General features: G+C 43.4%; 1 protein-coding gene across 6 annotated transcripts in view; it reads right to left on the bottom strand.

The window, feature by feature from the left end:
• Positions 1 to 27,874, bottom strand: part of UNK (unk zinc finger) — a 49,788-nt gene that overhangs the window by 10,973 nt on the left and 10,941 nt on the right. For 4 of the 6 annotated variants that reach the window (XM_062633742.1, XM_062633743.1, XM_062633745.1 and 1 more), the window contains exons 2-12: positions 19,692 to 19,901; positions 17,371 to 17,547; positions 16,822 to 16,952; positions 16,556 to 16,691; positions 14,502 to 14,619; positions 13,462 to 13,546; positions 11,472 to 11,614; positions 6,785 to 6,832; positions 5,682 to 5,882; positions 1,299 to 1,367; positions 467 to 641 (exon numbers count right to left, since the gene is read on the bottom strand). In XM_062633742.1, coding sequence (XP_062489726.1) covers positions 467 to 641; positions 1,299 to 1,367; positions 5,682 to 5,882; positions 6,785 to 6,832; positions 11,472 to 11,614; positions 13,462 to 13,546; positions 14,502 to 14,619; positions 16,556 to 16,691; positions 16,822 to 16,952; positions 17,371 to 17,547; positions 19,692 to 19,901 — 1,493 coding nt within the window. The remainder of the gene's footprint in view (positions 1 to 466; positions 642 to 1,298; positions 1,368 to 5,681; positions 5,883 to 6,784; positions 6,833 to 11,471; positions 11,615 to 13,461; positions 13,547 to 14,501; positions 14,620 to 16,555; positions 16,692 to 16,821; positions 16,953 to 17,370; positions 17,548 to 19,691; positions 19,902 to 27,874) is intronic. The other 2 variants (XM_062633741.1, XM_062633744.1) reach the window with 2 other exon arrangements.

The following is a 27,874-nucleotide window of genomic DNA, read 5'->3' as shown; positions in this document are numbered from 1 at the left end:
CTGCTCTTTGGACTCTCCTCTTCTCCTTTTTCTTACAGCCTCTGTCCTACACTCTATGAAGGGCAAATCCTTATAATCTACCTGATGGTCATCTTTGCTATCAAATCATCATTTAGAATGTAAGGGGTTGTTACTGTGGAAAATGCCCCTGTGATTTCCTGCCTACTCAAAGACCTCTTTGTCACTTTGACAACCAAAAATAAAGCCCTTTACACCATCTGACATTCTGAATAAGTGGCTCAGAGGCCTTCTGTTGGTCCCTTGGGTGAATTTCATCCATAATGACCTGCAGAAAACATCAGATGTGTCAGAGTCAGAGAAAAAGCTTACAGCCTGGGGAACCTGCCATCAATGACAGAGATGAAAAACTGCAGCTCACTGGAACACCCATGCTACTGCAATTCTTATACCTGTGGTCCATGTCTGAGGAAGCCCTACTAGCATAAATAAAAAAAGGCAAAGTTACCTATGACAGACTCAACGGTGTCACTGGTTGGGTAGAAGGGAAGGGCATTGGCATTCATGCCTGGTATGCTGCTGGTGCCAGCAGGGCTTGGGGGCGTTGCAGCCAGACTGGAGGTGATACTAGAGGAGATGCTGGATGTCAGTGGGCTTCCCACTGGGAGAATACCCAGTATGTCCTGAAACAAGAGTTTTAAAAGGGAAAGAGGTACGAAATAAAACATCCTTATAGAAGAATCCCTTCAGAAACATGCAGCAACAAGCCACAGATCAGCAGCAAACCTGTTCCTGCCTGCTTCCAACCTGACAGATGGCTGGTGCTACTACTGGGCTGGGGGTGGGGGAAGAGATTAATATCTTTTCTTTAATTTCTGCCAACTGTTCTCCATTCCATCCCAGTCTGTCCCTGTCCCTAGTATTACAAACATCTTTCAGGTTGCCCCAGAATAAACTCCTGTGACCCACGCAGGTTGCACGCAGTCATAGACATGGGGCACAAAATCACTCATTCAGACTTAGTTCAGCAAACATCTTAGCACCTGGTATTAAATTATCTGCTGAATCCTTGAACTTGGATGACTCTGAAGATCCAATCCACCTCAATTTTCTGTAATTTGGAGACTCTCTCCATCAGGTTATAGGCCTATGAATCTATCCTGAATTCACACAGGTCCTGCATTGCCAGCAAATCATCCCATCTTCATAAAGTAATTCCTCAAGCTGAGCATCCCTAATGGTGTCTGGACACTTATTTACTCCCTGCAGAGTCATTGTGTCCTTTACTGTGGTGGCCTGAGCACTGAGCTAGGCTCAGGGCCCTGCCAGCATTACCATACCTGCTTGGGCTGTAACAAAGGTTGCTCCTGGTTCCTGTGTTCCAGTGAGTGGGACTTCATTTTTGCTTGCTGCAGTAAAGAAACAGAAAAAAAGATAAGCAGAGGGATTAGCAGCAAAATTTAAAATAGCTGACTGCTGGCATTGGAAAAGCCATGGGGAGCACAGCGCCCTCTTCTCTTACAGCCTGCTCTGGGCACTAGGTAATTCAGAAGGTAGGAAAGCACAAAAAACACTCCAAGTAATTTGCTTGCTATATACCAAGTCATCACCCTAGAGTTATGCAAAGACTTCTCACAATTACGTTCACCTTCAATGCTTCTTTAAGTCCTTTGCTAGAATAAAGCATATCTTAAGAACCAAACCGCAAAATCAATTATTTTGCCTTGCTGTAATTCCTCAGTCCTAAGAGCATCTAAAAAAGGGCCCAAAACAGTGGGAGGCAAACCATATTTTTAAATTATGTAAACATTTTTCAGCTTTGGGAAAATAAAGTGGGTAGACCCTGTTTTCCCTCAAACTCTTCCAGATCCCAGCTAGGGCTCCACAGTAAAACAGCGATAACGAACCAGTTTTAAAAGCAACATCATCAAAACTGATTTCAAAAAAGTCTTCCCCCATCCGCTAGCAGCTTCATAAAACATGAAGTTAAGGCTGTCTTGAATTGCAAAACTGCATGAACGCCAACAGATATTTAGAATTACACTATCCTGTCTAAAAATTCAGCTTAAGGACCTTCCAGCACTATATCCTAAATGGGTATCAACCCTCTTGCCTCACAACATCCAACAATAACCAGAGTTGTGAATAAAGCTGCCTCATGAGCTTGTCAGTTTGTGAAGGTCTGTTCTGCTGGCCCTGCTCTGTTGGTCCCATGTTGCAACACGTGCAAGGCACAGGGAGATCAACCACACCCTCCGGGCACAGAGAGGGAGCAAAAGCGCTGAGTCAGGGCTGCTTGTTGACTTGCTCTGCAAATCCCACGTCTGAAATCAGACATATTCAAGGCATAACATCCACTAGATCGTTTTCATCACAAATAGATGATGTACAACAGCAACAAGAGACCCCATGCTAACCTGAAATAATGCACCTTGACTATCTGGCTTAAACTCCCTTATGAATAGAATAAACGATCGCTGGACAGGGATGACATAACCAGGCAAGCGAAAGAGCAACCGAAGAATTCGTCTCCTGGTTGTACTTCAGGAAATTATTTTCTCTGCTCAGCTGTATGCCAATGGGCAGATGGGGAGGTCAAAGCCTGGCAAACAGGCAGCTGAGATACAGACACAGAGATCCTCTGCAGTAGGTGCCACTTTCTCACACTTCCTTGAACAACATACAGTGTGTTTACATGCAGGAAACTACCACTGAACCAACCACAGGCTCCTCTTCCTTTGCATGCAATAAATGTGTTATGTTGGTGCATCTGTCTGTGTCTGATAACACACCTGCTAGATTATCCAACACATCCCTACCTTGTTTGTCACTCATTTGACCACAAGATGCACTATCAAGAGACTTCTGCACCTAATGCAAAGGCATATATGCAGCCATGCCCCTCTCCTCCCCCTGAAAGACTTCCTACCAGCTGACTCTAATTGTCTCTGGCGCAGTGAAGTCTTACTGGAAGGTATTTTTTTTCCTTTAAGGAGGAGAAAAAGCAAACTCATTTCTGAGCTAGTCCCATTTCCTGCTGCTTTGAATTCATGTAACACAAGTGAAAAATGAAGCAAACTGATTGTCACCCCCAAGCCAGTCTCCTTTAGCTCAGAGTAACATTAAAAAGGGCATACATCAAGACAGACATTCAAAGGACAGGCTGAAATTCTCCAGCTCACTCTCTGGCAACCAGGAAAGAAAACAAGGGACATAAATTACGAGTGAAGCTGGAGGTTTTCTGACCAGTATGGAACAAACCTACTGCTCTGTGTGTCAGGTCTTCAGAACACCTCCTGGTCATGGCACACAAGTCCTCCCAGTGCAGCCAGCTTTTTTCCAGCTTGCTAAATCTTCTGGGACTCAGGGAAAGTATTTTCAGCTTTAACTACTGGCTCAGCCTTACCATAAACTATGCAGAATCAAATACAGAAGGTGCATTTTTCATTCTAGTAAGATAGAAACTATCAGTACTAATTCTACAGAGGTAAAATGACAAGCCAATTGCAGAGCTGTCCCAGAGTGCCTCTTAAGTTTTCAAATGAGTGAGCAAAATGCTTAATTATTGGTCTAATTCACAAGCTATATAAGACTCTCTGGTACCCACTGCAGCCAAACGGAATTAGAGAGGATTTTAAAAGTAAGTAATTATAGATTAAAAGAAAATTAAATTGGGATACTTATGAGACACCTAATTTTGTCTGTAGAAGCCTAGCATAAAGGCAACTGTGATTCCGTCTGTATCTTAATAACTATTTCAGTCATTTAGCACAGGGTTTTGTTTAATTAAAGCCACATAACTAAGAAGCTACCTGAATACAGTAGCTCTGTATCACAGCCTTAAATATGACATAAATGCTTGTCATCTGGCCCTCCTTTTAAAAGTCCTATTCATGCTCCATCCTCTTTCTTCTTGGCTAGGCTTGCTGCCTATTTTCTCCAAAGCAAGACATTCTTAGCACCCTGCCTCTGCTGGCAGGGAACAGGGGTTCTCTCAGTCCTTAGGCTTGGAGTTCATTCGTCTTTTGCAGCAGAGGCAGAGTGAGCACGTGTTTTTTCTTTTGTTTCTAAACAACCGCTACAAGCTGCTGTGCCCACATGAAGTGCCAGGATCACAGCATGGTCTGCTCTTTAACCCCAAAGAAACATTGCACCATTTTGCAATTTCCTAAGCCACATCCACATTAAGCAAGACAATGGAAACATTTATAAGAAAACATACATGCATATAGCTTAATCTCTATTTGTCAATAAATCATTTTAATTAGATTTAATAGTGCTCAAGATTGGTACTGCTGCAAAGTTTGGTCATATTTTCCCAAGATTATAATAATAAATAAAACAAAACCCTTAGAGTATGCTTCTAAATCCAACCATTTTATGCAACATCTTGTCTGGACAGATATTTCTACTTTTTTCTCACAGCAGTGCAGTACTAATGCAGCAGTATAAGCTTATTAAGGCTAGTTTCTTTAACGTTACAGACAAGAGCTTAAATGTAGCCAGGTTGAAAGCAGCACTTTTGTCATTTTGGGTTTTAAGCAGCACAGACCAGGTATTTTTATTCTTTTTTTTTTAATATATATATGAATGTATAAAAAATATATATAATAATAAAATGTATAAAAGGAAAACATAAATATATAAAAATATATTATATATAAAACATAGAAATAAAGGAATAATATATATATTATATACATATAATATATATAAAATACATATAATATATATATTATTGTTTGTTTTTTTTCCAAGAACATGTAGGAAACACTTTTACAGGCACTTCTTCATAATAGTAGCTATTCCTTCCCCTAAATCGAGATGCTGTTCTGTTACAATTACAAACCCAGTGAGGAACAAAAACTGAGACTTGAGCTCGGCTGACTTGGAAGGGAGGGTGCAGAGAAACTATTAATTGTAACATCAAGAAGGGAAATTCACAACAAAAAGTTGACTGTGGAAAAGCTCATGAGTGGCAGAAGAGATGGAAGAAACTGTTCTAGACTTAGGGAGCAGTCTGAGTAAGGTGTGACACCAAGAAAGAGAAAACTGAGGAAGGAGCAAGGCAAGACTGGGATATCTGAAAGGGGTAATGGGGAATGTCATTAAGAAATGTGGGTTGGGTAAGAATGCAGAGGGTTCTTCAGATGAGAAAAAGGAATTCAAATTTAATACAGAAGCCACAGGAGAGTCAAGGATCATCACGATACAGCCAGAGAAGCAAGAGACAACTAACATGACATTTTTAATACAATGGCGAAATAAATGGTGAAAACAGAAGACAAACCAAGTCACAGAGATCAAGGTAAGAGTTTGGAATGAGGACATAAAAGGAAGGATGAGTTTCCATGAGACAATACAGCAAAAGAAACAGCAACTCCTGGCAAGGACCTAAATAAGGAAAAAGAAAGCAAGAAGTGATATGTGGGAAGCTACCCAGGGTCAACATACGACAGAAGTGCTGGGGAATTAGGAAAACAAGCAGCAGCTCGACTTCTACAAACTGCACGTGTGATGGCAGCAAGGCAGACAACAGGTGGAAGATGGAAGAGACTGGAATGGAGGCTCAAAGCAACAGCAAAGACCTTAAAACTGCTAATGAGAACAGTGCTTTCTCATTTTTGTTTCTTGAAAAATAAAAAATACATTAAAGCTAGACTGGGCAATTTCTCATTATTCCTCATTCCCCCCAACTCTTCCAGCCAATATTCCCTACTAACCTGGCATTTGAAATTCTTCAAATACTCGGCCCCCACCTGATCTTCTCGCTCAAACCCCGGTGCTTTCTTGTAGCTGCCAGCTGCTGTTACTGAATCTGGAGGAAAACCAATGGTCTCCAAGCTGTGTGGCTTTCCAATGGCACCAGGAGGAGACCCACATATATTAGATGGGCTTCCAAGACTGCTGTTCCTACAAAGAATCTAATAGAAGGAACAAATGTCAAGAAAGTTCAGCCAGCAGCAGCAATGACTTGAAGAGAGTCATTGGGAGAGGCATCCCATAGAAGAGCTCATTCACTTCACTGTTTGTGCATCGATTATACTGACAGTCAACACAAGCATACAAGCTTCCAGTAAACGGTAATTATAAACCAGGAAAAGACTCCTTTGATACTGGATTTATACAGTCCCACAATTATGGTTTTATTGTCATTATTTTGTACTGGAGTGCAGTCTTAGAAAATCCAACCTACGTTCTAGTTTATTCTTTTTGAGGCCCCAGATGTGACTGATCAAGTTTCCAAACCTGACCGAAACACTCTTTGCTTTCCTTAGGGTACAGTGGATTCTGTCTGCACTCTGAATAGTAGTAGTGTGAAACCTGGAAAGGTGCTGTGGCAGTCAGAACAACCAAGCACATCTGAGCTGTGTAATACTGTATCTTTTGCTTTCTAGTTGGAAATCTGACAGTTTTCATGCAAGTACAAGCAAGTATCAACAGCTGCATTAAAAACCTCAAGAATTTCCAACAGTTTCATTCTTAGGACTAAAACCAGGGATCACAGTCTCATGCAACAAGGCTAGTTTTGCACTGTAGATGAAGCCACAGACAGCAGCAAAGGAGATTAAGATGAATTTTAGAGAAAGTGCCTACCTGGATCAATGCAGATATCCCATTTCTCTGGGACAAGAAATTATTTGCCTGCACTGGCAAGCATGACTGTGCCTCAGACATCATTTAGACAGCTACTACTACCACAGATTCAAATGTGGCACAGTCTGGGCTGGCATTAAAAAGGAGCATCCTACAAATGTTTTGATTTTATTTTGATACAGACATTCTGCTGTCCACACTTCCCTACAGTCAGAAAGATACTACTCACTGTGGTGGAGGTGGGGCTAGTTGGCAGAGTTCCTGATTTATTCCACACCTACAGTACAAATACAAAACAGAACAGGCCATGTGAGGCTGGCTGCTAGAGGGACCTCTTTCTCTTAACAATTCATCATGGAAAATGATCACCAGCAAAGCCATATTTGTTTGCAAGCTACATGCAGATGCCCCGTGGAGCGATGAAGTCACAGAAAGACATGTGTTGCCATTTGGCATATATCCAAGGATTAGGAAAGACTGTTTGAAAGACCAAGAAGTTATGATAGAAAAGATCTAAACTGTCTATTAAGTGGAAGGTATCTTCAATTTCCCTGCAGTTCTCAGAGAATTTAGATGATACACTCCTAAGATAAAAGCATTTTTGTTTTCACTGTTTTCCAGTGTTATTCAGTGAGAGAATATAATATGCCCAGACTTCAAGACCTGTTTGGGATTCTAGCAGGAATCAAATTCAGGTGTATGATGAACTGTTAGGTTGGCTTTGCACTAATGAAGTCAAACTATCCTTTCAAAGAGGGGGAATAAGACAAAGTAGATATCCTAAACGAATTCACTTCATTCTGACTGGTTTCAAATGAGTTAAACTCATGTCATTTTACCTTCTCAAAGCCTTAACCAACCATTTGATAAGGTTACACACCTTATCAACAGTAATGCAAACAGGAAAGACTTAACTGAAAAAAACCCAAACCTTCTGCAAAAATGGTGTGCTCTAGCATTCTGTATGAATGCTGCCACACCTCCAGCATTTAAAGATCTCCAATCTTAGAATCATAGAATCGTTAGGGTTGGAAAGGACCTTAAGATCATCTAGTTCCAACCCCCCTGCCGTGGGCAGGGACACCTTACGCTAAATCATATCACCCAAGGCCTCGTCCAACCTGGTCTTGAACACTGCCAGGGATGGAGCATTCACAACCTCCCTGGGCAACCTATTCCAGTGCCTCACCACCCTAACAGGAAAGAATTTCCTCCTTATATCCAACCTAAACTTCCCCTGTTTAAGTTTTAACCCATTACCCCTTGTCCTGTCACTACAGCCTCTAATGAACAGTCCCTCCCAGCATCCCTATAGGCCCCCTTCAGATACTGGAAGCTGCTCTGAGGTCTCGACGCAGCTTCTCTTCTCCAGGCTGAACAGCCCCAACTTCCTCAGCCTGGCTCCATACAGGAGGTGCTCCAGCCCCTGATCATCCTCGTGGCCCTTCTCTGGACTTGTTCCAACAGTTCCATGTCCTTTTTATGTTGAGGACACCAGAACTGCACACAATACTCCAGGTGAGGTCTCACAAGAGCAGAGTAGAGAGGCAGGATCACCTCCTTCGACCTGCTGGTCACACTCCTTTTAATGCAGGCCAGGATACGGTTGGCTTTCTGGGCTGCAAGTGCACCCTGCCAGCTCATGTTCATTTTCTCATCGACCAGCACCCCCAAGTCCTTCTCTGCAGGGCTGCTCTGAATCTCTTCTCTGCCCAACCTGTAGCTGTGCCTGGGATTGCTCCCACCCAGGTGTAGGACCTTGCACTTGACATGGTTAATCTTCATGAGGTTGGCATCAGCCCACCTCACAAGCGTGTCGAGGTCCCTCTGGATGGCATTCCTTCCCTCCAGGGTATCAACCGAACCACACAGCTCGGTGTCATCGGCAAACTTGCTGAGGGCGCGCTCAATCCCACTGTCCATGGCAGCGACAAAGATGTTGAACAAGACCGCTCCCAACACCGATCCCTGAGGGACACCACTCGTTACTGGTCTCCAGCCGGACATTGAGCCATTGACCACAACTCTTTGTGTGCGGCCATCCAGCCAGTTCTTTATCCACCGAGTGCTCCATCCATCAAATTGATGTGTCTCCAATTTAGAGACAAGGATGTCATGTGGGACAGTGTCGAACGCTTTGCACAAGTCCACGTAGATGACATCAACTGCTCTACCCCTGTCTATCAGTTTTGTAGCCCCATCATAGAAGGCCACCAAGTTGGTCAGGCAGGACTTCCCCTAGTGAAGCCCTGCTGGCTGTCACCAAGCACCTTGTTGATTTTCATGTGCCTTAGCATGCCTTCCAGGAGAATCTGCTCCAAGATTTTGCCAGGCACAGAGGTGAGACTGACTGATCTGTAATTCCCCGGGTCATCCATTTTCCCCTTCTTGAAAATGGGGGTTATATTTCCCTTTTTCCAATCATCGGGAACTTCACCTGACTGCCATGATTTCTCAAACATGATGGCCAGCGGCTTCGCAACTTCATTTGCCAGCTCCTTCAGGACCCGCGGATGGATCTCATCAGGACCCATGGACTTGTGCATGTTCAGATTTTTAAGATGGTCTCAAACCAGCTCCTCTCCTACAGTGGGCGCAAGGTCTTCATTCTCACAGTCCCTGCATCTGCCTTCCAAGACTTGGGTGGTGCAGTCAGAGCCTTTGGCAGTGAAGACAGAGGCAAAGAAGTCATTCAGAACCTCAGCCTTCTCCAAATCCTGTGTAGCCAGTTCTCCCGAGAGCTTCCTGAGGGGGCCTACGTTCTCCCTTGTCTGTTTTTTATTTGCTATGTACCTGTAGAATCCCTTCCTGTTATCTTTAATACCTCTAGCCAAGTTTAATTCTAACTGAGCCTTAGCTTTCCTAACCTGGTCCCTAGCTTCTCAGACAACATCCCTGTACTCTTCCCATGCCACCTGTCCTTGCTTCCACTTATTATAAGCCTCTTTTTTCAATTGAATTTTCCTCAGGAGCTCCTTATCCATCCAAGGAGGTCTCCTGGCCCTCCTGCTGCACTTCCTTCTGGTTGGGATGCAACACTCCTGAGCTTGCAGCAGGTGATCCCTGAATATCAACCAACAGTCTTGGGCCCCTCTGCCCTCTAGGGCTGTATCCCATGGAACCTTCCGAAGCAGGTTCCTGAAGAGGCCAAAGTCTGCTATTTCGAAGTCCAGGGCAGTGAGCTTGCTGCACGCTCTTCTCACTGTCCTGAGGATCTCAAATTCGAGCATCTCATGATCGCTGCATCCAAGGCTGCCCTGGAGCATCACATTTCCAACGAGCCCTTCCCTGTTGGTGAGCATGAGGTCAAGCATGGCACCTCTCCTTGTTGGCTCCTCTATTACTTGCAGAAGGAAGCTGTCTTCCACACAATCGAGGAACCTCCTGGATTGCTTGTGCCGGGCCGTACCATCCTTCCAACAGATGTCAGGGTGGTTGAAGTCACCCATGAGAACAAGGGCCTGCGAGCGTGAGGCTTTTCCTATCTGTCTATGGAGTGCTTCATCTGCAGGTTCTCCTTGATCAGGCGGTCTGTAACAGATCCCCACAGTAATGTCTCCCATAGCTATATTCCCTTTAACCCTGACCCACAAACTCTCTGTGGACTGCTCACCTGTCCCCAGACAGAGTTGCATACTCTCCAGCCTACCCCTAACATAAACGGCAACTCCCCCTCCCCGCCTGCCAGGCCTGTCTTTCCTAAAGAGCCTGTAACCTTCCATTCCAACACTCCAGTCATAGGAGCCATCCCACCATGTTTCTGCGATGCCTATTATATCATACCCCCGTAGACGTGCACACATCTCTAATTCCTCTTGTTTGTTCCCCATGCTATGGCATTTGTATAGAGGCATCTGGGCCGAGCTCCAACTGAAGCCAGCTCATTGGCTGGAGCAGCTGGGATATCTCTACAGTGCTCCAGGCATTTATTATAGGTTCTGGCAACTGACTGGGTGTGTTGGAATGGAATGATACTCCCCTCCCCCAACACACCTAGTTTAAAGCCTCTTTGACCAGTCTGGCAAGCCTCCTACCAAAACTGTTTTCCCTTCTTTAGGTCCCTGCTGTCTTTTGGTCCCTGCAGTTTTTGGTCCCTACCAAAACTGCTTTCCCTTCTACAGGTCCACCAGCCCCCAGTATACCTGGCCTACAAGCTTGGGTCCCATGTTCAAGACACCCACACCCCTGACTTTAACCAGTTTTAACTGGTTTGAACTGGTTTGAAGGGTTTAACACCACCCTTTTAACCAGTTATTAACCTGGGTAATCCTCCTAGCTTTTTTTAGGTCCTCCCCTGTACCCTGGAGAATTGATGAAAAGACCACCTGAGCTCCAGAGCCCCTAACCACCTCCCCCACCTCTTGTATGTACAAATAAAGTATTACCAGCTACCTGGGGCATTACTGAAACATATTCCAGAGTTTAGCTACTTCTAGGAGAGGGAGGGAATTGAGGATATCCTATAATGCAACACACAATATGCACAAGCTAAACCTCTGAGATTACATATGTAAACAAACTCAAATGTAAACAAATGTGGCTATGTACTTTAGAAGTAATAATGTCTCACAGCCTTTAATTAGACTGCTTAGATACTAAGACCAATATGTACCCCCAGCCAGGAAGGGGTTGGACTTCATGTGCAGATTTCACTTTCAGAAAAGTGCATCAACAAACTCAGCAGAGAAAGGAAGGCTTACAAATTTTACAGGCGAGAGGACAATACTAAAGCCACTGAAATGCATGTTCCAAGCAAACAGATCCCTCTAAGAAGTGTGCAACTGAGATCTAAAAGAAAAATACCATATCCTTTTGGCATTTGAATACTTAAGATTTCTCTTTTTGGGAGAAAGAAATGACTCAGAGAAGCTGAGATCTATAAAATACAGAAGAAGCTTCCCCACAGTGCTACATACATTGCTAAGGTCTGGGGCATGTGGACTGGAAGGGCTGACTGGAACAGAATCCCCAGCTGCCGACGGCATGTACATCACAGGGCCTGTCTGTGTCGGGCTTGACACAGCTGAGGATTGCTGTAAATCTTCACTGAGTGCAGGCTCTGGAAGAAATAAAAGCACATGGGGCGTTACTCAAAGCTGTACAATTGCAGTAGAGCACAAGACATTTAGAAACAAGAATACCTAGATATTTTCGAGAGAAGAAATTCCACAGGCACCCACTTATAAAGTATGAAAGCAAAGATAAACCTCATCTGGAAAATGGCTGCTACCTGTCTAATATTCCTTACATTATTACTGTCACTTGTACATTGTGCTGCTCTTTAGTCCATTAATGCTGCTCCAAAATTATCTTCCTTGCATGAATTGTGTGTTATTCATTCAGCTGTCTTGAATTAAGCAGAGCTTCCTTCATTGCTAGGCACAAAAGTTGATGCGTGCATTACAATTAGCTGAGGGAGGTAAAGTTTTCTATCACTGCTGAGTACAAACCATTACCTCAAAAAAGTAACATACATAAGAAGGCATACACAAAATGAAAATGTCATTGGCTTGGAAGGTAGAGATGCTATAAAACTTGTGGTGTTTATCTAACACAACTCAGCATCTTTACAAAAACTATGTCACTGACACCATGTCCGTATGCCAATATCTTTAAAGTATTGGTTTCAACAGATTTCATGCTAATAATCAGTAAAGCTCATGCTAAGAGCAGATATAGTAAATGGATGACTGTTATTTTAGTTAAGTCCCTCAGTGTTCAAGTTGCTAAAAAGGACTAAAAGATACAATTCCATAAAATAGCATGGGAAATAACCATGTTGGAATGACCTAAGTGCTACAGAATGTTCCTCTGGCTTTAAAGTAGTATAGTATCAAGTGCAGTAATCTTGTTACCAAAAAGCATCTCCTAAACAAAGATATTATGTTATACACAAGGGAGTTTGCTAGACGTTATTTCTTTATCAAGACTTCATTCTCTCTTAAGCCTTCTGGATCCTGCTGTGTAGCTGCGCTACTGTGTTCTGGGCCATTACAGCCCACAGCTCTATCTATAATTACTGCTTGTTGACAAGGCTTCTTATAAAAGGAACTGCATAACCTCTAGAGAATTTATTCTCACCATTCCTTGACAAAGGGAGCAATCACTAATTCCACCTTTTACAAAGGATAATCAAACAACAAAGAGATTTGCTCAAGGCCACACAGTGAGTACCAGAGCCAGTCTATTGGCTTTTGAGTAACCTGCCCTAATTGCTGCAAATTCAGCAGTGAGATCTGGAGTGCAGAAAACGAGTAGGAGCCATAGGATCAGAAGCTAACTATTTATCTATGAATGTTAGTACCTATGTGAACACAGAACACCTACAACCAAAACAGCATCACTAGTTTACAGATAATGCAAGTGAGGATTGAAATAATGCCCTACAAATCAGGGAGCTATTGAGAAAAGAGGATTTAAGGAAAAGCAGAGGGAAAAAGTTGCGTATTTTATTTCTCCAACCTGACTTAAACATTTAAACTCTAAGTGAAACTTCATAAGTAGTAGAATAGTATTTTCTTTTTTAAATGGATCAATACCTGTAATTAGCAGTTTAATCCTCAGCTTTTTAAAATACAACACTTCGCAACTTAGCTAAATACAGTTCATCCATACAGAAGAGGAGAAGCTTTCATTGTTTCCTTCCTTCTGAGCTGACATTCAAGTAAGAGGGAACTTCAAGAGACAGTGCAGTGAGAGCTGAGGGCTAAGTCCTACAGACTACCTGTAGCCTTCAGCTTTGCCAGCACCTAGCATGGTTTTGTAGGAATTAGCAAAGTTAATACTTTGTTTCTGGAAATCCTTCACAGCAGCTCTAGTTTAGCAGCCCTGTATTTTAAACTATTTTGGCCATAAGCTCTTCATAGCTCAAATACCCATGAATGGTGAGAGAAGTAGCCCACGTACGTTCTACATGTGCAAAGGCACAGAAGGGTCCTCGGGGACAGCTGCCAGACTGCTGCATATCATTGCATTTGGTGGATTTGTAGATCTACGGATGGGGAAAAAAACAAAACCAAGACATGAACAGGAATAAAACAATGACCAGCATCTCAAAAGTACTGCGAAGAGACTCAACACCAAGACAGGAACATAGATAAGAGGTGCAAAAGCCAGCAGAGTTCAGGTGATAATTTCAGTGCTTTGTTTCAAAGAAAGGAAAACCCAGCTAGTTACAGAAACACCAAAATATGCCCATCACAGCTGGAGCTCACCTGAAGATCAACCCATCACATGTCAGCTCACCCAAAGGTCACCCTTTGCCATAATGTCCCTCAGTCCCACTCAAAGCTCCATGGATATTACAAATGGGAAAAAATAGGAAAGAGCTGACAGATGACAGCACAGGATGTTACAGCCACTTCTTTGCAAGGAAAATAACAAACCATTGACAATGATTGTAGGAAATGGATTATTTCCCTTCCCCCCAGGTTGACAGATGGTAACAATGGTTACTTTGTCGATCCACAGCCAACAAAGCTTTTCAACACTGTAACATGAAGCAGACTAGGACAAGGTATTAATTACAGTTTCTGTAATGATACTAGAATGCTCTGGGCATGCTAACAATTAAAAGCTTGGTGAGTTATAGGACTAGTCTGTGGGTATCTATGGTTTAGTACAACCATCATCAACCGAGAACTTTTCCTCAAGGAAAAAGATGCTGTATGCTCACCTGCAAACCCACATCATGCTTTTAAAATGACCCCTCTCATACATGAGATTGCTCCTTTTTACCTCCTCACATATGGTCTACATAACAAAAAGACACCCCTGCCAAGCAGCTGAATTTCAGCTTACTTCCAACATGCACTTTCTCTATATCCCAGGACCATACTGCAGGCAGCCTACACACTCTCCCAGCTAGCACATTAACTTACTTCAGAAGACTGGAATGCTTTTGCTTTTCTAGTCAGCTACCAAACAGAGCAAGGAGGTTACCGTACCTCTGGATGGAACTGCTGTTCTGTGCGGGTGTGGCAGTATTGGCATGAGTCTCCATTTTCACACTTACTGGGATCTCCCCACTCATCTCCATGTTTCACACTGGGACATGGTGAAGACCTGTGTAAATAAAAGTAGCAGGAGAATGCATCAGATTCAGAGAACGTGACAGTGTTTCAGCTTGCCTAAGGTCTGAGAGCCCATGACAGCGTACAGGCTGTAGATGAAGCTTTTCACCTCTGAACGCTTGCAAGATTGCCTAGACAAAACCTAGAAAAAATACAGTGATGAAGTAATTTAGGTGAGAAATTAATTAAGTCAAATGTGCTTTGAAATTTACTTCCTTTGAGCAGGCCAAAGAAGGAAATTCTTCCTCTCTACTCTGGTGAGACCCCACAAGGAACACCGTGCCCAGCTCTGGGACCCCAACATAAAAGGTATATGGGACCTGCTTGAGCGAGTCCAGAGGAAGTCACAAGGATACTCTGAGGGCTGGAGCACCTCTGCTCTGCAGACAGGCTGGGAGAACTGGGCTGGTTCAGCCTAGAGAAGAGAAGGCTCTGGAGAGAACTCAGAGCGGCTCTCAGTGCCTAAATGGGCTACAAGAAACCTGGAGAGGAACTTTGGACAAAGGCCCGTAGGGGAACGACTTTAAACTGACAGAGAGGAGACTGAGATGAGACATTAGGAAGTTCTTCCCTGTGAGGGTGCTGAGGCGCTGGCACAGGGTGCCCGGAGAAGCTCTGGCCACACCATCCCTGGCAGTGTTCAAGGCCAGGTTGGACACAGGGGCTTGGAGCAAGCTGCTCTAGTGGAAGGTGTCCCTGCCCATGGCAGGGGATGGAACTGGATGAGCTTTAAGGTCCGTTCCAACCCAAACCATTCTAGGATTTCTCAAATAGGAGGCAGGTTTGGCTGCCCACTCTCAGCTGTACAGTTTGGCTGGCTGCTGCTTCCCCAGTCCTCATCCTGCTGCATTTTATTTCCCTTCTTGCAACTCTCCAATGAAAGAAACATGGCTTAACTCTCCATATGAAAACAAATACAACCTGAACCAACATAACAATACTAGCAGCTGATGCGATGAGTGTCAGAGATGCTGGGTCTGGTTTCTGTATTGGAACTGTACGTTCATAGAAAGCAAACAAGTTAATTGGCTAATCCTAAAACACTAAATACCTTTACAGTGATATGTTTCCAGGGTTATACTACAGCCACGTGGCAAAGAGGTTGAGTCAGGTCACTGAGGAAAAGGCAAGTCCATTTTCTTTCCTCCAGCCAGGAACCGTCCTTTTTCCCCAAGTTCTTGGTTTTTGACATGACCTACTTCCCCTGCTCTTTAACCATTCCCTCAAACAACAGCAGAGGGAAGCAGATAGCAACAGACGCCTGGCTTTCTGGTTTGCTCTTATGCTTTTCAAAACGGAGTTATGGAAAAGCCTCACTGAGACCACAATGTTATGCTGGAGGAAATGAGGGCCTGTAACTCCCTATGCACTCAGGCAGACACAGCATGCCAAAAAATCCAGCGACAGCTGAGCTGACAGAAAACCCTGCTGCCTCCAAAGCAGAGTCTTCAGCAGCTGGTCAGGAATACATGTCCAGCTACACTACTGGTCATGCCATGTCTCATGATCCCCATCACCAGGCACACACAACAAGCAGCTTCCGCATCCTTTACCATGAAAACATGACTGTGTTTGTTTCTAGACGGCGATCAAAAGTTTCTGTTGCTTCCTTTCCTCCACACTGCTTTCTAAAAGCAGGAGTTTATATGGTAAGGGGAAGCCAGACACAGGTTCTGTTTGCTATAAAAATCAGACTTGTAACATGATTTGCAAGTCATTTACTAGAGACTGGTTCCTATATACAGGAAAACTCCTTGTTTAGTTTGCTATCCTTCTCCCAGGCAGAAGCAGTCCATCCCATCTCTCTGTACAGGCCTTGGAGACACACTACAAAACTACCTAGTAAACAAAATCCTAGATTTTTCATTACATATTTCTACTACCCCTCACCACTCAGCTAGAAAACAGAATATCCAGGAACACATTACCTGTATTTGTGTTTTCTTGGGCTTCTTCTTCTGTCTTTGCTATTGTGGTAGTAGGGACAGGCATAACCCTGGCGACAGAGTCGGGGGGGTTTCTTACATTGCTCTGTCTTGTAATTTCCCAAGACATATGTTGTATCTACAAAAGAAGCAACCAGTTAATTGAACGACGACCAGAATCTGTATTTACTATACAGAGCTTTTTACAGGAGTGGGCACTCCACAAACACCAGACTTTCCCAGCCCCACAGACCCCAAGCAACACGCACCTTGCCACCTTGGTTCCTCACTGAGGATCTTCTCTATCATAGCATGGCTAGCAGCAACTGCAGATTGACCCTCTATGCTGCCTTCAGATGTGGTCTGACCATTCTGCAAAGCCTCCATCGCCTGAAGCTCCCTTTGTGGAGAGAGTTAAATGAACACACAGACAGAGCAGATGACAAGACAGGTAAATGTGTATAAAAACTGATTACTGGAGCATCGTAATTCCTAAGTGGATGCATTTCATTCATGCATTTCTGCCAGAATATCTTCAAAAAACAACTGCAACAGACATTCTTCATTCCAGATGTATTATTTTGACCCCTCCCATCAGACTCCAAGCCACAACACAAGTAGTTTACAGTATGCTCCCTTCCCCCATTTTGAACATCCTCCCTGGAGATTTTGTAGATTTGCCTTAGTAGGAAGGGATATATCATCATCACTCCAACACTAAGCATTTCATGCTGAAGCAGTACTGTCCTTTGATCATCTGACTTTTCATTGGGGTACAGAAGTTACTTTTTTCATGCAGATCCCCAACCTCTACTAACCTGATGTCATATACCGGAGAGCGCAAGTCATGGGGCCCATGAGCAAACGCACAGTGGACTCCGTTCTTCGTGCAGTTTCCCTTGGAGTCTGTCTCATGAATGCAGATTCCAGTTTTGTAGTAGCGCAAGTGATACCTCCTCTCCGTGTCTCCAGTAGTTCTATGCAAGAAGGGACATCTGAAGTACAGAAGGAGGGAAAGAACAGATGAAGTCTGGTCACATGGGTAATGGACTGAACACTCCCACAAGACTTATTGCTGCTACAAGATGCTACAGTTAACACCACCTTTGCTATCTCTGCCCTTTCTCTTATGCTGCGTCTTCCAGCACTACACAGAACCACTAAACCTGTCATTACATGGTGTATAATGGTTTCCCCTCCTAAAAAGACAACTGGATTACTAAGACAGCAGCAGTTTCTTATTCTAGTCTAATGCCTGTCAGGGGTATGGAAAAGAGCATGGACATTGTCAAGGTGTTCCAATATACTAGCTGTGACTGAAGGGACTTCACATAGAATCATAGAATAGTTAGGGCTGGAAAGGACCTTAAGATCATCTAGTTCTAACCCCCCCTCCCATGGGCAGGGACACTTCACACTAAACCATGTCACCCAAGACTCCGTCCAACCTGGCCTTGAACACCGCCAGGGATGGAGCATTCACAACCTTCCTTGGGCAACCCATTCCAGTGCCTCACCACCCTTACAGTAAAGAGCTTCCTCCTTACATCCAATCTAAACTTCCCCTGTTTAAGTTTTAACTCATTACCCCTTGTCCTATCACTACAGCCCCCAAAGAACAGTCCCTCCCCAGCATCCATATAGCCCCCCTTCAGATACTGGAAGGCTGCTCTAAGGTCTCCACGCAGCTTCTCTTCTTCAGGCTGAACAGCCCCAACTTTCTCAGCCTGTCTTCATATGAGAGGTGCTCCAGCCCCCTGATCAATCTCGTGGCCTCCTCTGGACTTGTTCCAACAGTTCCATGTCCTTTTTATGTTGAGGACACCAGAACTGTACACAATGCTCCAAGTGAGGTCTCAGGAGAGCAAATGTGCACATGGCACATACCATTTCCTCAGCAGCCCACCTAGACTTTGTGCTGTTACTGTTTCCTGCTAATGCAGTCCTACAGGGCTGCAACAGGCTATATATAGCCAAATGTATCCTTTATGCAGAGCATGGTACAAGGAAGAATTACAACACTACTGTTTTAGCTTCTGTTTTGCTTCCCCTCTTAGGCAGAACAAGCTACACTGAGAAATTAAATGAAGGACAGCAAAAAGTTCTGAGATGGCAACAGTTTTCATTCACTGAGTTTCAGACAGATATGAACCAGTAATCTAGAAGCCAAAGTCCTCAAATATCCTATTTCCAGTCCCTTCCAGCTCTCTTATAATGAAGAAGAAAGTATTGAGAAGAAAGTATTGAAACCGAAGCATCAGGCTGGGTGATTATTCCATTCTGTTGGAGTCACAAGACCTTTACTTAATGAGGTAAAAAAAAAACATTGTTTTCCTGACAAATAGCATTTTTCTGTATGTTTATATTGGCACCATGAAAGGGAACTGAAATTCCATCTTTCTATAGCATCTCTATATAAAACATTCTCTATATTTGGCCAGTTTGGCTACACTATTTATTCTTCCATATCTGTTACATGTCTAAAGTTATATTACTGAGTTAACCCTTTAATTGCTGGACTGTACCACATGCATAGCAGAAATCCTTGCATGTCTGCTCCAGCTAAACTTCCTGCAGTCATGGGGAGAGAAGACACAATAAAACAAACTCTTTCTCATATTGCCTTATTCTGGGTACCTGTAATTTCCCTAACTAGCTTCTTAAAAGTTCAGTTTACTACTGACATATATGATTTTATTTAAAAAGTAAGGGGATAGATAATTCAGGAGGCAGGCTAGAAAACAAAGCTCCTCCTCTTTCTTCAACCTGTGAAAAACTAAACTACCCTGCTAGTGACCAAGAGTGATCATTTGACAGCCAGGGACTTACAGGAACAGAGTCTTTCTGAGCCCACTCATCACCAATCCCTTTTTCCCACTTCAACTTCGATGAGAATGTCAGGGACAGTGAATGATGAATAAGCTGAATTCCCATCTAAGTCACCCTTAGTACCACCTCTGCAGCAGGCCTGGAGCGCACGGGTTGCTATTACAGAATTCACATCTGTTTTCATGTTATGTTGGTTACAAAGCTGCTTTACTGCTGACTTACCTCATCTCTACGAGAACTGGCTGGAATTATCACCTGGACCGATACCAAAAGCCTAGTGCCTAAAAAGCAGGGTGCAGTCTTTACTTACTCATCTCCTTCTGGGCAGATTCCTGTGGTCTCATCATACTTGGTACAGTAAATGTCAGGGCTGTAGTTAAATGTACCATCCCGGCGGCGGATAGATCTGCGACGACGCTGGTTGACAAAGTGCCAGTGGAAGCAAGTGTAGGGCCGGTGCTGAGTGCACTTGTGCTGCACAAAAAGAGGGCACTGCTCTGTGCGGAATTCCTTCAGGTAACTGCAGACAGAAATCCAACAGCAAGAAATTAGGAACAGGACAGGATGCTGGTCAGAAGCAATATCCAACTGACCCCTGCAGGGTTCAGGCCAAGCAGAGCTGCATCCGTCACAGGGATGCCTGCTGTCCTTCTTACACCCTCCTTTGTTTTTGTGCTCAATAGGGGAAGCTGCTGATTGTCTGGGGTGGGAACATACCAGTTACCAGGCTAGTTAACACAAATATGAATGCTAGCAACAGCTGAAATCAGGATATCTGATCTATCAGCATTATTTTGAAGAAGCTTTTCATGAGCTTAGAAAATAGTTTGTGAGAAAACGGAACTCTTAAGTACCACTCTAACCATTTCTAAATCCGAGACCTATCTGGGTAAAAAGGGGTTTCCTTCCTATATGTTCAGTTTTAAAAACCCTAACAAGATACACTTCCTTGCAGCCATGTTTAAAGCTTTACATTCTTGAGAAAGAATTTTAAAGACATGCTTTGTGCTCCTGGTTTAACTTATATTCTTCACGACATGGTTGACTATGAAATTAATTTTAATCAAAGTTCGTCTCTTGCATTCTTGTGAGTTCAGGACTCAGTCTTGAAAAGTGGGATAACTATCCTCAAACTACTGCATGTTTACGTTGTTTTAGTTTTAATATGCAATTCTCTGAAAGTATGTGTCTTCTTTTACCCCAACAACTAAAAAAGTCATAGGCTTTTATTTGTGACACTAATAACAGTCTCTAAACCCAGATCATAGAGGATTACAAAAAGGTTTAGATCAACATAATGATCTGACTGTCATCTGTGTTACAAAACACAGGTGCTTACAAAACCCTTGCTGCCCCAAAACCACTAGCTGTCCTGTATTTATAAAGAACACAACAGTTCTGATTTCTTACATTTAGAGGTCAGCTTAAACAGCAAGTAACAAAATCTGCTGGTCAAAATCAAAGTGCCAGTATTGTGCTGGAAGCAGCAGGATGATAAAACAGCAGATGTGTACTAATTTTGAACTGCATATGTAGTCCAAGGCAAGAAAACAGAGCACAGGAATTTGTCAAGTATTCCTTCTCATATCAGACAATTTTTCTATTGTATCTAAATGAATGGAAAGATGTCTGATCCTCAAAGATGTGCTTACAGATAATACTATCATGCTGGATGCATTCCGAAAGCAACATCTGTAAATAAAGCTTCTTTTCCTCCTTACCCTAGCTGAAGAAAAAGCCACAGGAAAACACACAAACTTGACCCAAGTGTTTTGTTTTTTTTTTTGCTTGCCATGAAGGTGAATATCACTGGCAAGAGACCTCCTACACTGGATTTTGCAAGCATGAAAGGATAAAAGCTCTTCCTCCTCTTCAACCTCCAAACAGGCGAGACACGCAGATTCCACTGCTGCTGCTCTGCAATCACTGGGGACCGGAGAGCCTCTGCAGCTGCTGTAAGCCCTGTTCAACCCCAGCCCATCTGTCCTCTGCCACCAGTGTGGCTGGAAAACAGGATCTGCACTGAGGTCCAAGGCTTAATATCTGAAAAAATGGAGATGGTATACAGGAATAGGTCTGTTTGGGATGGGTGAGGGCTAATAACATCACTTTATTACTTTCCACCTTTAAAAGGCTGTCTCCATTCAACTGGAGATCCCTACTCCAACCACAGAAGCAGTTCATCTGAAAACTGAATGCCACAATAAAATTAAACCATTCAAACTGCAAAACAGCTGACTACATGCCCCAGCCAGTATCAGTAGCAATCAGAGAAACCAAGAGCATTTAAACTCTGCCATCTTGTATGAAGTGAGTCTTCATAAAATCCTGGGCTGGTTTGTGTTGGAAGGGACCAACAACTGCTCATGCAGTTCCAAACCCTGGCCATAGGCAGGGACACCTTGCCCTAGATCAGGTTGCTCCAAGGCCCCTCCAGCCTGTCTTAATCTCCCCTCTGGCAGGTTAAAACCATTCCCCTATGTTATGTCCCTACAGGCCCTTGTCCAAAGCCCTTCTCCAAGTTTCTTATAGTCCATTTAGGCACTGGGAGCTGCTCTAAGTTCTCCCTGGAGCCTTCTCTTCTGCAGGCTGAACAAGCCCAGCTCTCCATAGCAGAGGTGCTCCAGGCCCTTGGAGCATCTTTGTGGCTTCCTCTGGACTCACTCAAGCAGGTCCATGCACCTCTTGTGTTGAGGCTGCATAGCTGCAGTCCTGGCCTTCATTTGAAAAACAGCATCATGAACCCCTTCAGTGCTCTGGAAACTAAGCGGAGATAGCAGGCCTACACAACCTGGGTATCAAGCCCAGCATTCCAAACTTGTAGTGACAGACATGCAAGAAACACTTAAGAAAATCCCTGGAATTTAACAACTGCAAAATTAACTAAGCTGAAACGGCTTACCTTTAGCAGGAGAGTTTAAAAATGCACACTCTGACTAGGGATTTCAGTCCCTGGAGTGTCAACTGTTGCTGAAGAGCATTTGAAAATTAACTGCATTTCATGATTGGCTAAACTCCCTGGAGAAACATTTATTATAATGTAAATGATAATTACATAAGTAAATGGCTCACCTGTGAAGTGTTTAACACCTAATTTGCTTCATCAGAAACTCATTCTTTAAATGCTGTCTCTTAAATAAACCATCTCTCACTCTTAATTTCAAAGTGAGTCCCACAAACAGGTACCACTGAGCTCAGCAAAACACATTAACTGTGCATGACAGCCTCTGCGATAGACCCAACAAACGACAAGGACAGTTGTCACATTAAGTCAGTCATTTCAAGCCTTTCAACCACTTCTTTGGGTGTTATTTTTTGTTGGGGTTTTTTTGTGTTTTTTTTTTTTCAAGCCACTAAAACATTTTAAATCACCCTCCTTTGCAATACCCTAAATAGTAAACTGCCTTATAGCCCTGTATTTTCTTGATCCATTAAGTGAGTTTTGGTTCCTCTGGGAGAACACAGACCACTCAACCAGCCACTTTGTATTAAAATGTATGAAAGACATGCATCACATGTGTTTTGGGAACCTAGAAAGAATACCTAGACTACAATGTTATGTCTCACAAAGCTATTAATATTTCAGTAGCCTCTTTGCACAGGCTTGAAACAAAAACATAGAAAGCACTGTCATGACAATGACAGATCCTTCTGGTGTCAGTAGTTTCTGAACATTTTTGAACGACCCTTGAAAAACTGAAAACATGTTGAGAGCTGGTACACACTTCCCGGCGTATCAGCAAAACACTGTGTCTGCATGGTAAGAGGAAATTCAGCAATGATAACCGGCATTTCTCATTCCTCTCTTACAGATCTCAGGAAACTACAAACCCCATGTGGGGCAGAATAATTTGTACCCCTATTTTATACAGGAGTTACTTCAGTATTTATTAAAAAACACAGAGGTGAAACTAATCAGTTCTATGTTGGTCTACTTTACAAGCACTCTCTTTCAATGTGTGTGTATATGCCACATTTTTAAAACCCCCCCTTTTTTTTTTAACATGGAAAGCATGTAGCACAATTGTCTTCTGAGACTACATTAACATCAACACTCAAATTCCTGGAGGAAATGTGATCATTTATGAGTCCTACTAAACAAAGATAAATGCAATTCTAAACAGATAGGACAAGGCTCACCAGAACAATGCATATCAAAGTCCCCAGGCTGCCTAGCAGGATGGACACTACTGGAAATGAAAGCCTCTTTCCTTAGAGGAACAAGAGGCAAGGTTCTTAGACTAGATTTCTGAACTCCTGGAGACTGACAAGAGCAGCAAAGTATTAGGGGAAAAAAAAAAAAACAAACCACTTTGTGAAACTGTGAATACTTTGCTGAAATTCCACTTCCTCTGGACAGAATATTGGAAGGGTCAGTCATTATCTCTGCAATAATTTACACTAGTGGGGGAACTATTAACTGTTTTTAATTACCAGTAAGGACCAAACTCCCCAGGGCAGGGCAGCAGTTGGTAATGGATAATGGCAGCTAGCTCCCCCTCTGCCCTGGAGGGACTGAGCTGCTCCAGGAGCTGCAGGAAAGGAGATGGGAAAGTGAGGGAGAAAAAAAAGTACTTCCAAACACCACTCAAAAAAAAAAAAAAAAAAAAAAAATTAAAACCAAACTAGAACGAACTCAAAAAGGTGGGGGTAGGGGAAGAGGAACCAAGGAGAAACTCTAACACAGAAGCTTCATTTTTAAACTCAACAATTGCAGCCTAGTCCTGGTCACATTCATTGCCTGCTGTGGCTTTGTGGCAGCTTTACTTCTGTGGCTCTGGTCAACCCACGGGCTCAAGCAGCTCGTACTAGAGAACACTGGGATCCTGCCACATCCCAGGGCTGTACATGTCCTGCCAAACCTGACAGGAGCCACACACACAGTGGCATGAGCTCAATTCAGGAAAACGTCCTGGTAATGCACAAAGACAGCTGAGCTCCAAATTCCTCATTAAAAGCCTTACCCAAAACTCCCTGGAAGTGCTGGAAGATGCATGCTGATGCCAAGAGAGAAATCTCTGCTTTGTAACAGAAGGATCAGGAAGATCGGGGAGAGGAACAATACCAAGGAGAACGGAAACAAAAGAATTAAAACCAACTTCTCCAAACCCTCATTGCTTCCGTAATGCAAAGCCAGGTCCCCCTTCACTTTTGACACCTCCTGCACTATTTGCAGCCTTCAGGTAGGCCCCAAGGCAAGCTTCTCTCCTTTGCAGCCCTCCTCACTCCTCCCAGGTAATCCCCTTCCTGCCAAAACTACTCTTGGGCCCAAAGAGAGCACAGAAGCTCACTGACAGGATCTGAACCTCCTGCAGCAGACAGAAAACCACTAGATAATTGTTTGGTTAATCCAGAGTAAGGCACTGCTTGTAAATGTAGGACAACAGCGAGATCTGTCACCTGGATTTCCCATACACATGGGGGTGTGTTTAAACCATGAAACTGCTACAGCACCCTTAGTGAAGGCCTGCATTAGGCAAGTGGTACCACTGCTGTGCCTGGTGGCACCTCGGTGCAAACCACAGACACCTTCTACAGCAGCAGGCACATCCTGCTCAAAGTGCTGGCCATGGGGCTCCATCTCTGCAGCTTCTTGGTCACAAGAAATTGACCCAGAGAAGTGGCCCAGGCCAGACTGTGACAGCACAGGCTCTGATTGTTTCTGCAAAGCCCAGCCTAACGTGGACACTTCATTTTGCTACGAGCACTAATACTAGAAATTACTAGTTCAAGGCTGTGTAACAATTCTTAGTAGTAGGCACTCTCCATAACAGCCCACAGAGACAAATCTAACACAGAAATCTACAAATACAGTGTTTGGTTCTGTGTTTTTTATTTTAAACAAAGGTTTAAGGTCCTGATAAGATTTCAAGTATCAAGAAGAAAATGCTCTTCTGCTATTACCATTCATATCTTAGTCCCACCTGCCTCCTCACAGTGCAAGATCACACTGACAAAGACAATTTCACCAGCACAGTACTACATGGGAATGCTGGGGACTTCTGTTGGCATTTTTTCATCAGTTCTGTCCTGCTGTTTCAGACTACCCAAGGCCATAGACCGCTTTGTATGGTTTCAGGTGATCCCAGTTCACCTCACACTCTTCCTGAAAAGCATAGCCTGAATGACAGAGGTCACTGCTCGACAGCTGTGCATTAGCTTTCCTGTGCTGGAAGCTCCTGCTGGCACCGATCTCTACCAACAGCAGCACAGAGAAAGTTATCCTAATTCGGTTTAGAAACAAACAAACAAAAAAAATTAAGGAATTTAGAAAATCACCATCCTAGCTCTCAAGTTTATACTAACGGTTTGAGTGAACACAGATAAGATTATCTGAATCAGGTAGGGCTTACCCAACAGACTGCCCAAAAAGGAGGCAGCAGTGCAAAACCCAGGAGAAAATACCTAACTCTAAGCACAAACGTTTCTATTTCAATAAGCTTCACCTATAGAAATTATTTCCAAAACTCCTATTTGATTCGTAAGCTTGAAGAGCCATCTCAATTCAAGAGGAAAAGAGCTGTCCATTTTAAATCAGCTCTCTAATTCATTTCACCCTCATAAAATTTTATTGCAGAAGATGGTATCAGACACACTTTACATAAGAAACTCATGACTCAATTCTTTTCTTTTACTGAACTGTGGTATTCCAATTGAAATGAGTCAGCAGTGCATGACAGAAGCTACTTATTCCAACAGGATACTCAATAAAAATCCTACTAATGCTCTTTTCATTTAACATATCATTATTGATAATGAAACCCCATGATATGCAGCTCTGACATTGCTCAGGAGGAGTTTTTGCTCTTAGGGCAAAGATGATATTGAATCCAAAGAGGAATATTAAGAAAAAAAAAAGGGGGAGGGGGGTTAAAGAACAGGGTCATTCAAAAATAATTTGGAGTAAGCATACCAGCATTCTCAGGATGTGTCACAAAACGCTGGCATTTCAAAGCTCTCTGACAGGGAACATAGTCTTCAACTCCCAAGATTTCTTAGGTTTGGAGAGCACAGGAATGAAACAACCAATCTAACTTCACAGGAGTTGTAGTTTCTTGTTCCCAGGGGTAGGCACAAAGCAACCAAATCCCTCAACTTACAGCCACAAGCTACTGACAGCCTGGTTTACAGCCTGCCGAAACCTCTACAAGGAAATGTTCAGCATCCTTCTAGTAAAAGCTGTAGTTAAGACAAGTCTCTTTTAATAAACAATATTTTTCATTTGCTGGCAGATGTAATTGAATACTGAAACAGAGTCTCACATGAATGAATGCTGAATATCAAACAGTAACAAACACCCTTAGCAGCAGTCTTAAAGGATTTCATCATGATTTCAGGAGAAGTTCTGAACAGGTTTCAGGTACTGTGCCTCACCACTACTGGATACGTCCCCTTTTGACATATTTCATGGTATTTTCCTAAATAACCTCACAGACCTGACCAAACCCTCAGACTTCACACCAAGGCTTTTTCATATGCCATGCATCACTTGACACAAAAACACAAACATCTCTCTCTGCATATCTCAACAACTATCAGACTATCTGCCTTTCCATACCCTCAACAGCCAGGTACAGTTCTGCAAACCTTGAAAAGATCAGAAAGCATTTAAATCTCAAAGAAAAATACATAGATCACTTCATAAAAACCAAAGGCTGACTGTGAACATGGGAAAGAAGAAAAGGATGAGGAAAAAGTTTCAGTTAGCTCACATCTGTCAAGAAGACAGACTTCACATGCCCCAATGTTTTCTCTATCATCTAAATAAATTGAACCATCAACTGCAAAAAGGTCACACAGCAGACAGCACCATGTGATTTTAAAGCTGTTCCATTTCCCCTTCTCCATTAGAGCTTGACAATAATGTCAGTCTAAGGGCAAACAAAGAAAGTGAGTTAGAGAGACTCATTAGGGATGCATGGAGTTGGGCTTATTTGGCTGCAGAGGGGGTTTCTGGGTTTGTGTTTAGTGGGTTTTTTTGTTGATTTTTTTTAAGAGTTCACATAACTCATTGACCAAAATGTCAACTGTTCACATCCATAGCCCATGACTCCCCCACTTTTCACTACAGAAATAGGCAGGCATCATTCACAAGTTCTCTTTTTCACAGAATTATAGAATGGTTTGGGTTGGAAGGGACGTTAAAGCTCATCCAGTTCCAACCCCTGCCACGGGCAGGGACACCTTCCACTAGAGCAGCTTGCTCCAAGCCCTGTCCAACCTGGGCTTGAACACTGCCAGGGATGGGGCAGCCACAGCTTCTCTGGGCAACCTGTGCCAGTGCCTCACCCTCTTCTTCTTAAGACCTCTACCCCCTCTGTCAGTTTAAAACCATTCCCCTTGGCTGTCCCTACAGCCCCTTGTCCAAAGCCTCTCTCCAGGTTTCCTGCAGCCCCTTTAGGCACTGGAGCTGCTCTCAGGTCTCCCCTTCAGGAGCCTTCCCTTCTCTAGGCTGAACCAGCCCAGCTCCCTCAGCCTGGCTCCAGAGCAGAG

This window comes from Pezoporus occidentalis, unplaced genomic scaffold (assembly GCF_034315485.1).
Source record: "Pezoporus occidentalis ecotype Australia unplaced genomic scaffold, CSIRO_AGI_Poc_V1 ctg400, whole genome shotgun sequence".
NCBI lineage: Eukaryota > Metazoa > Chordata > Aves > Psittaciformes > Psittacidae > Pezoporus > Pezoporus occidentalis.
This window is presented reverse-complemented; position numbering and strand designations above follow the sequence as displayed.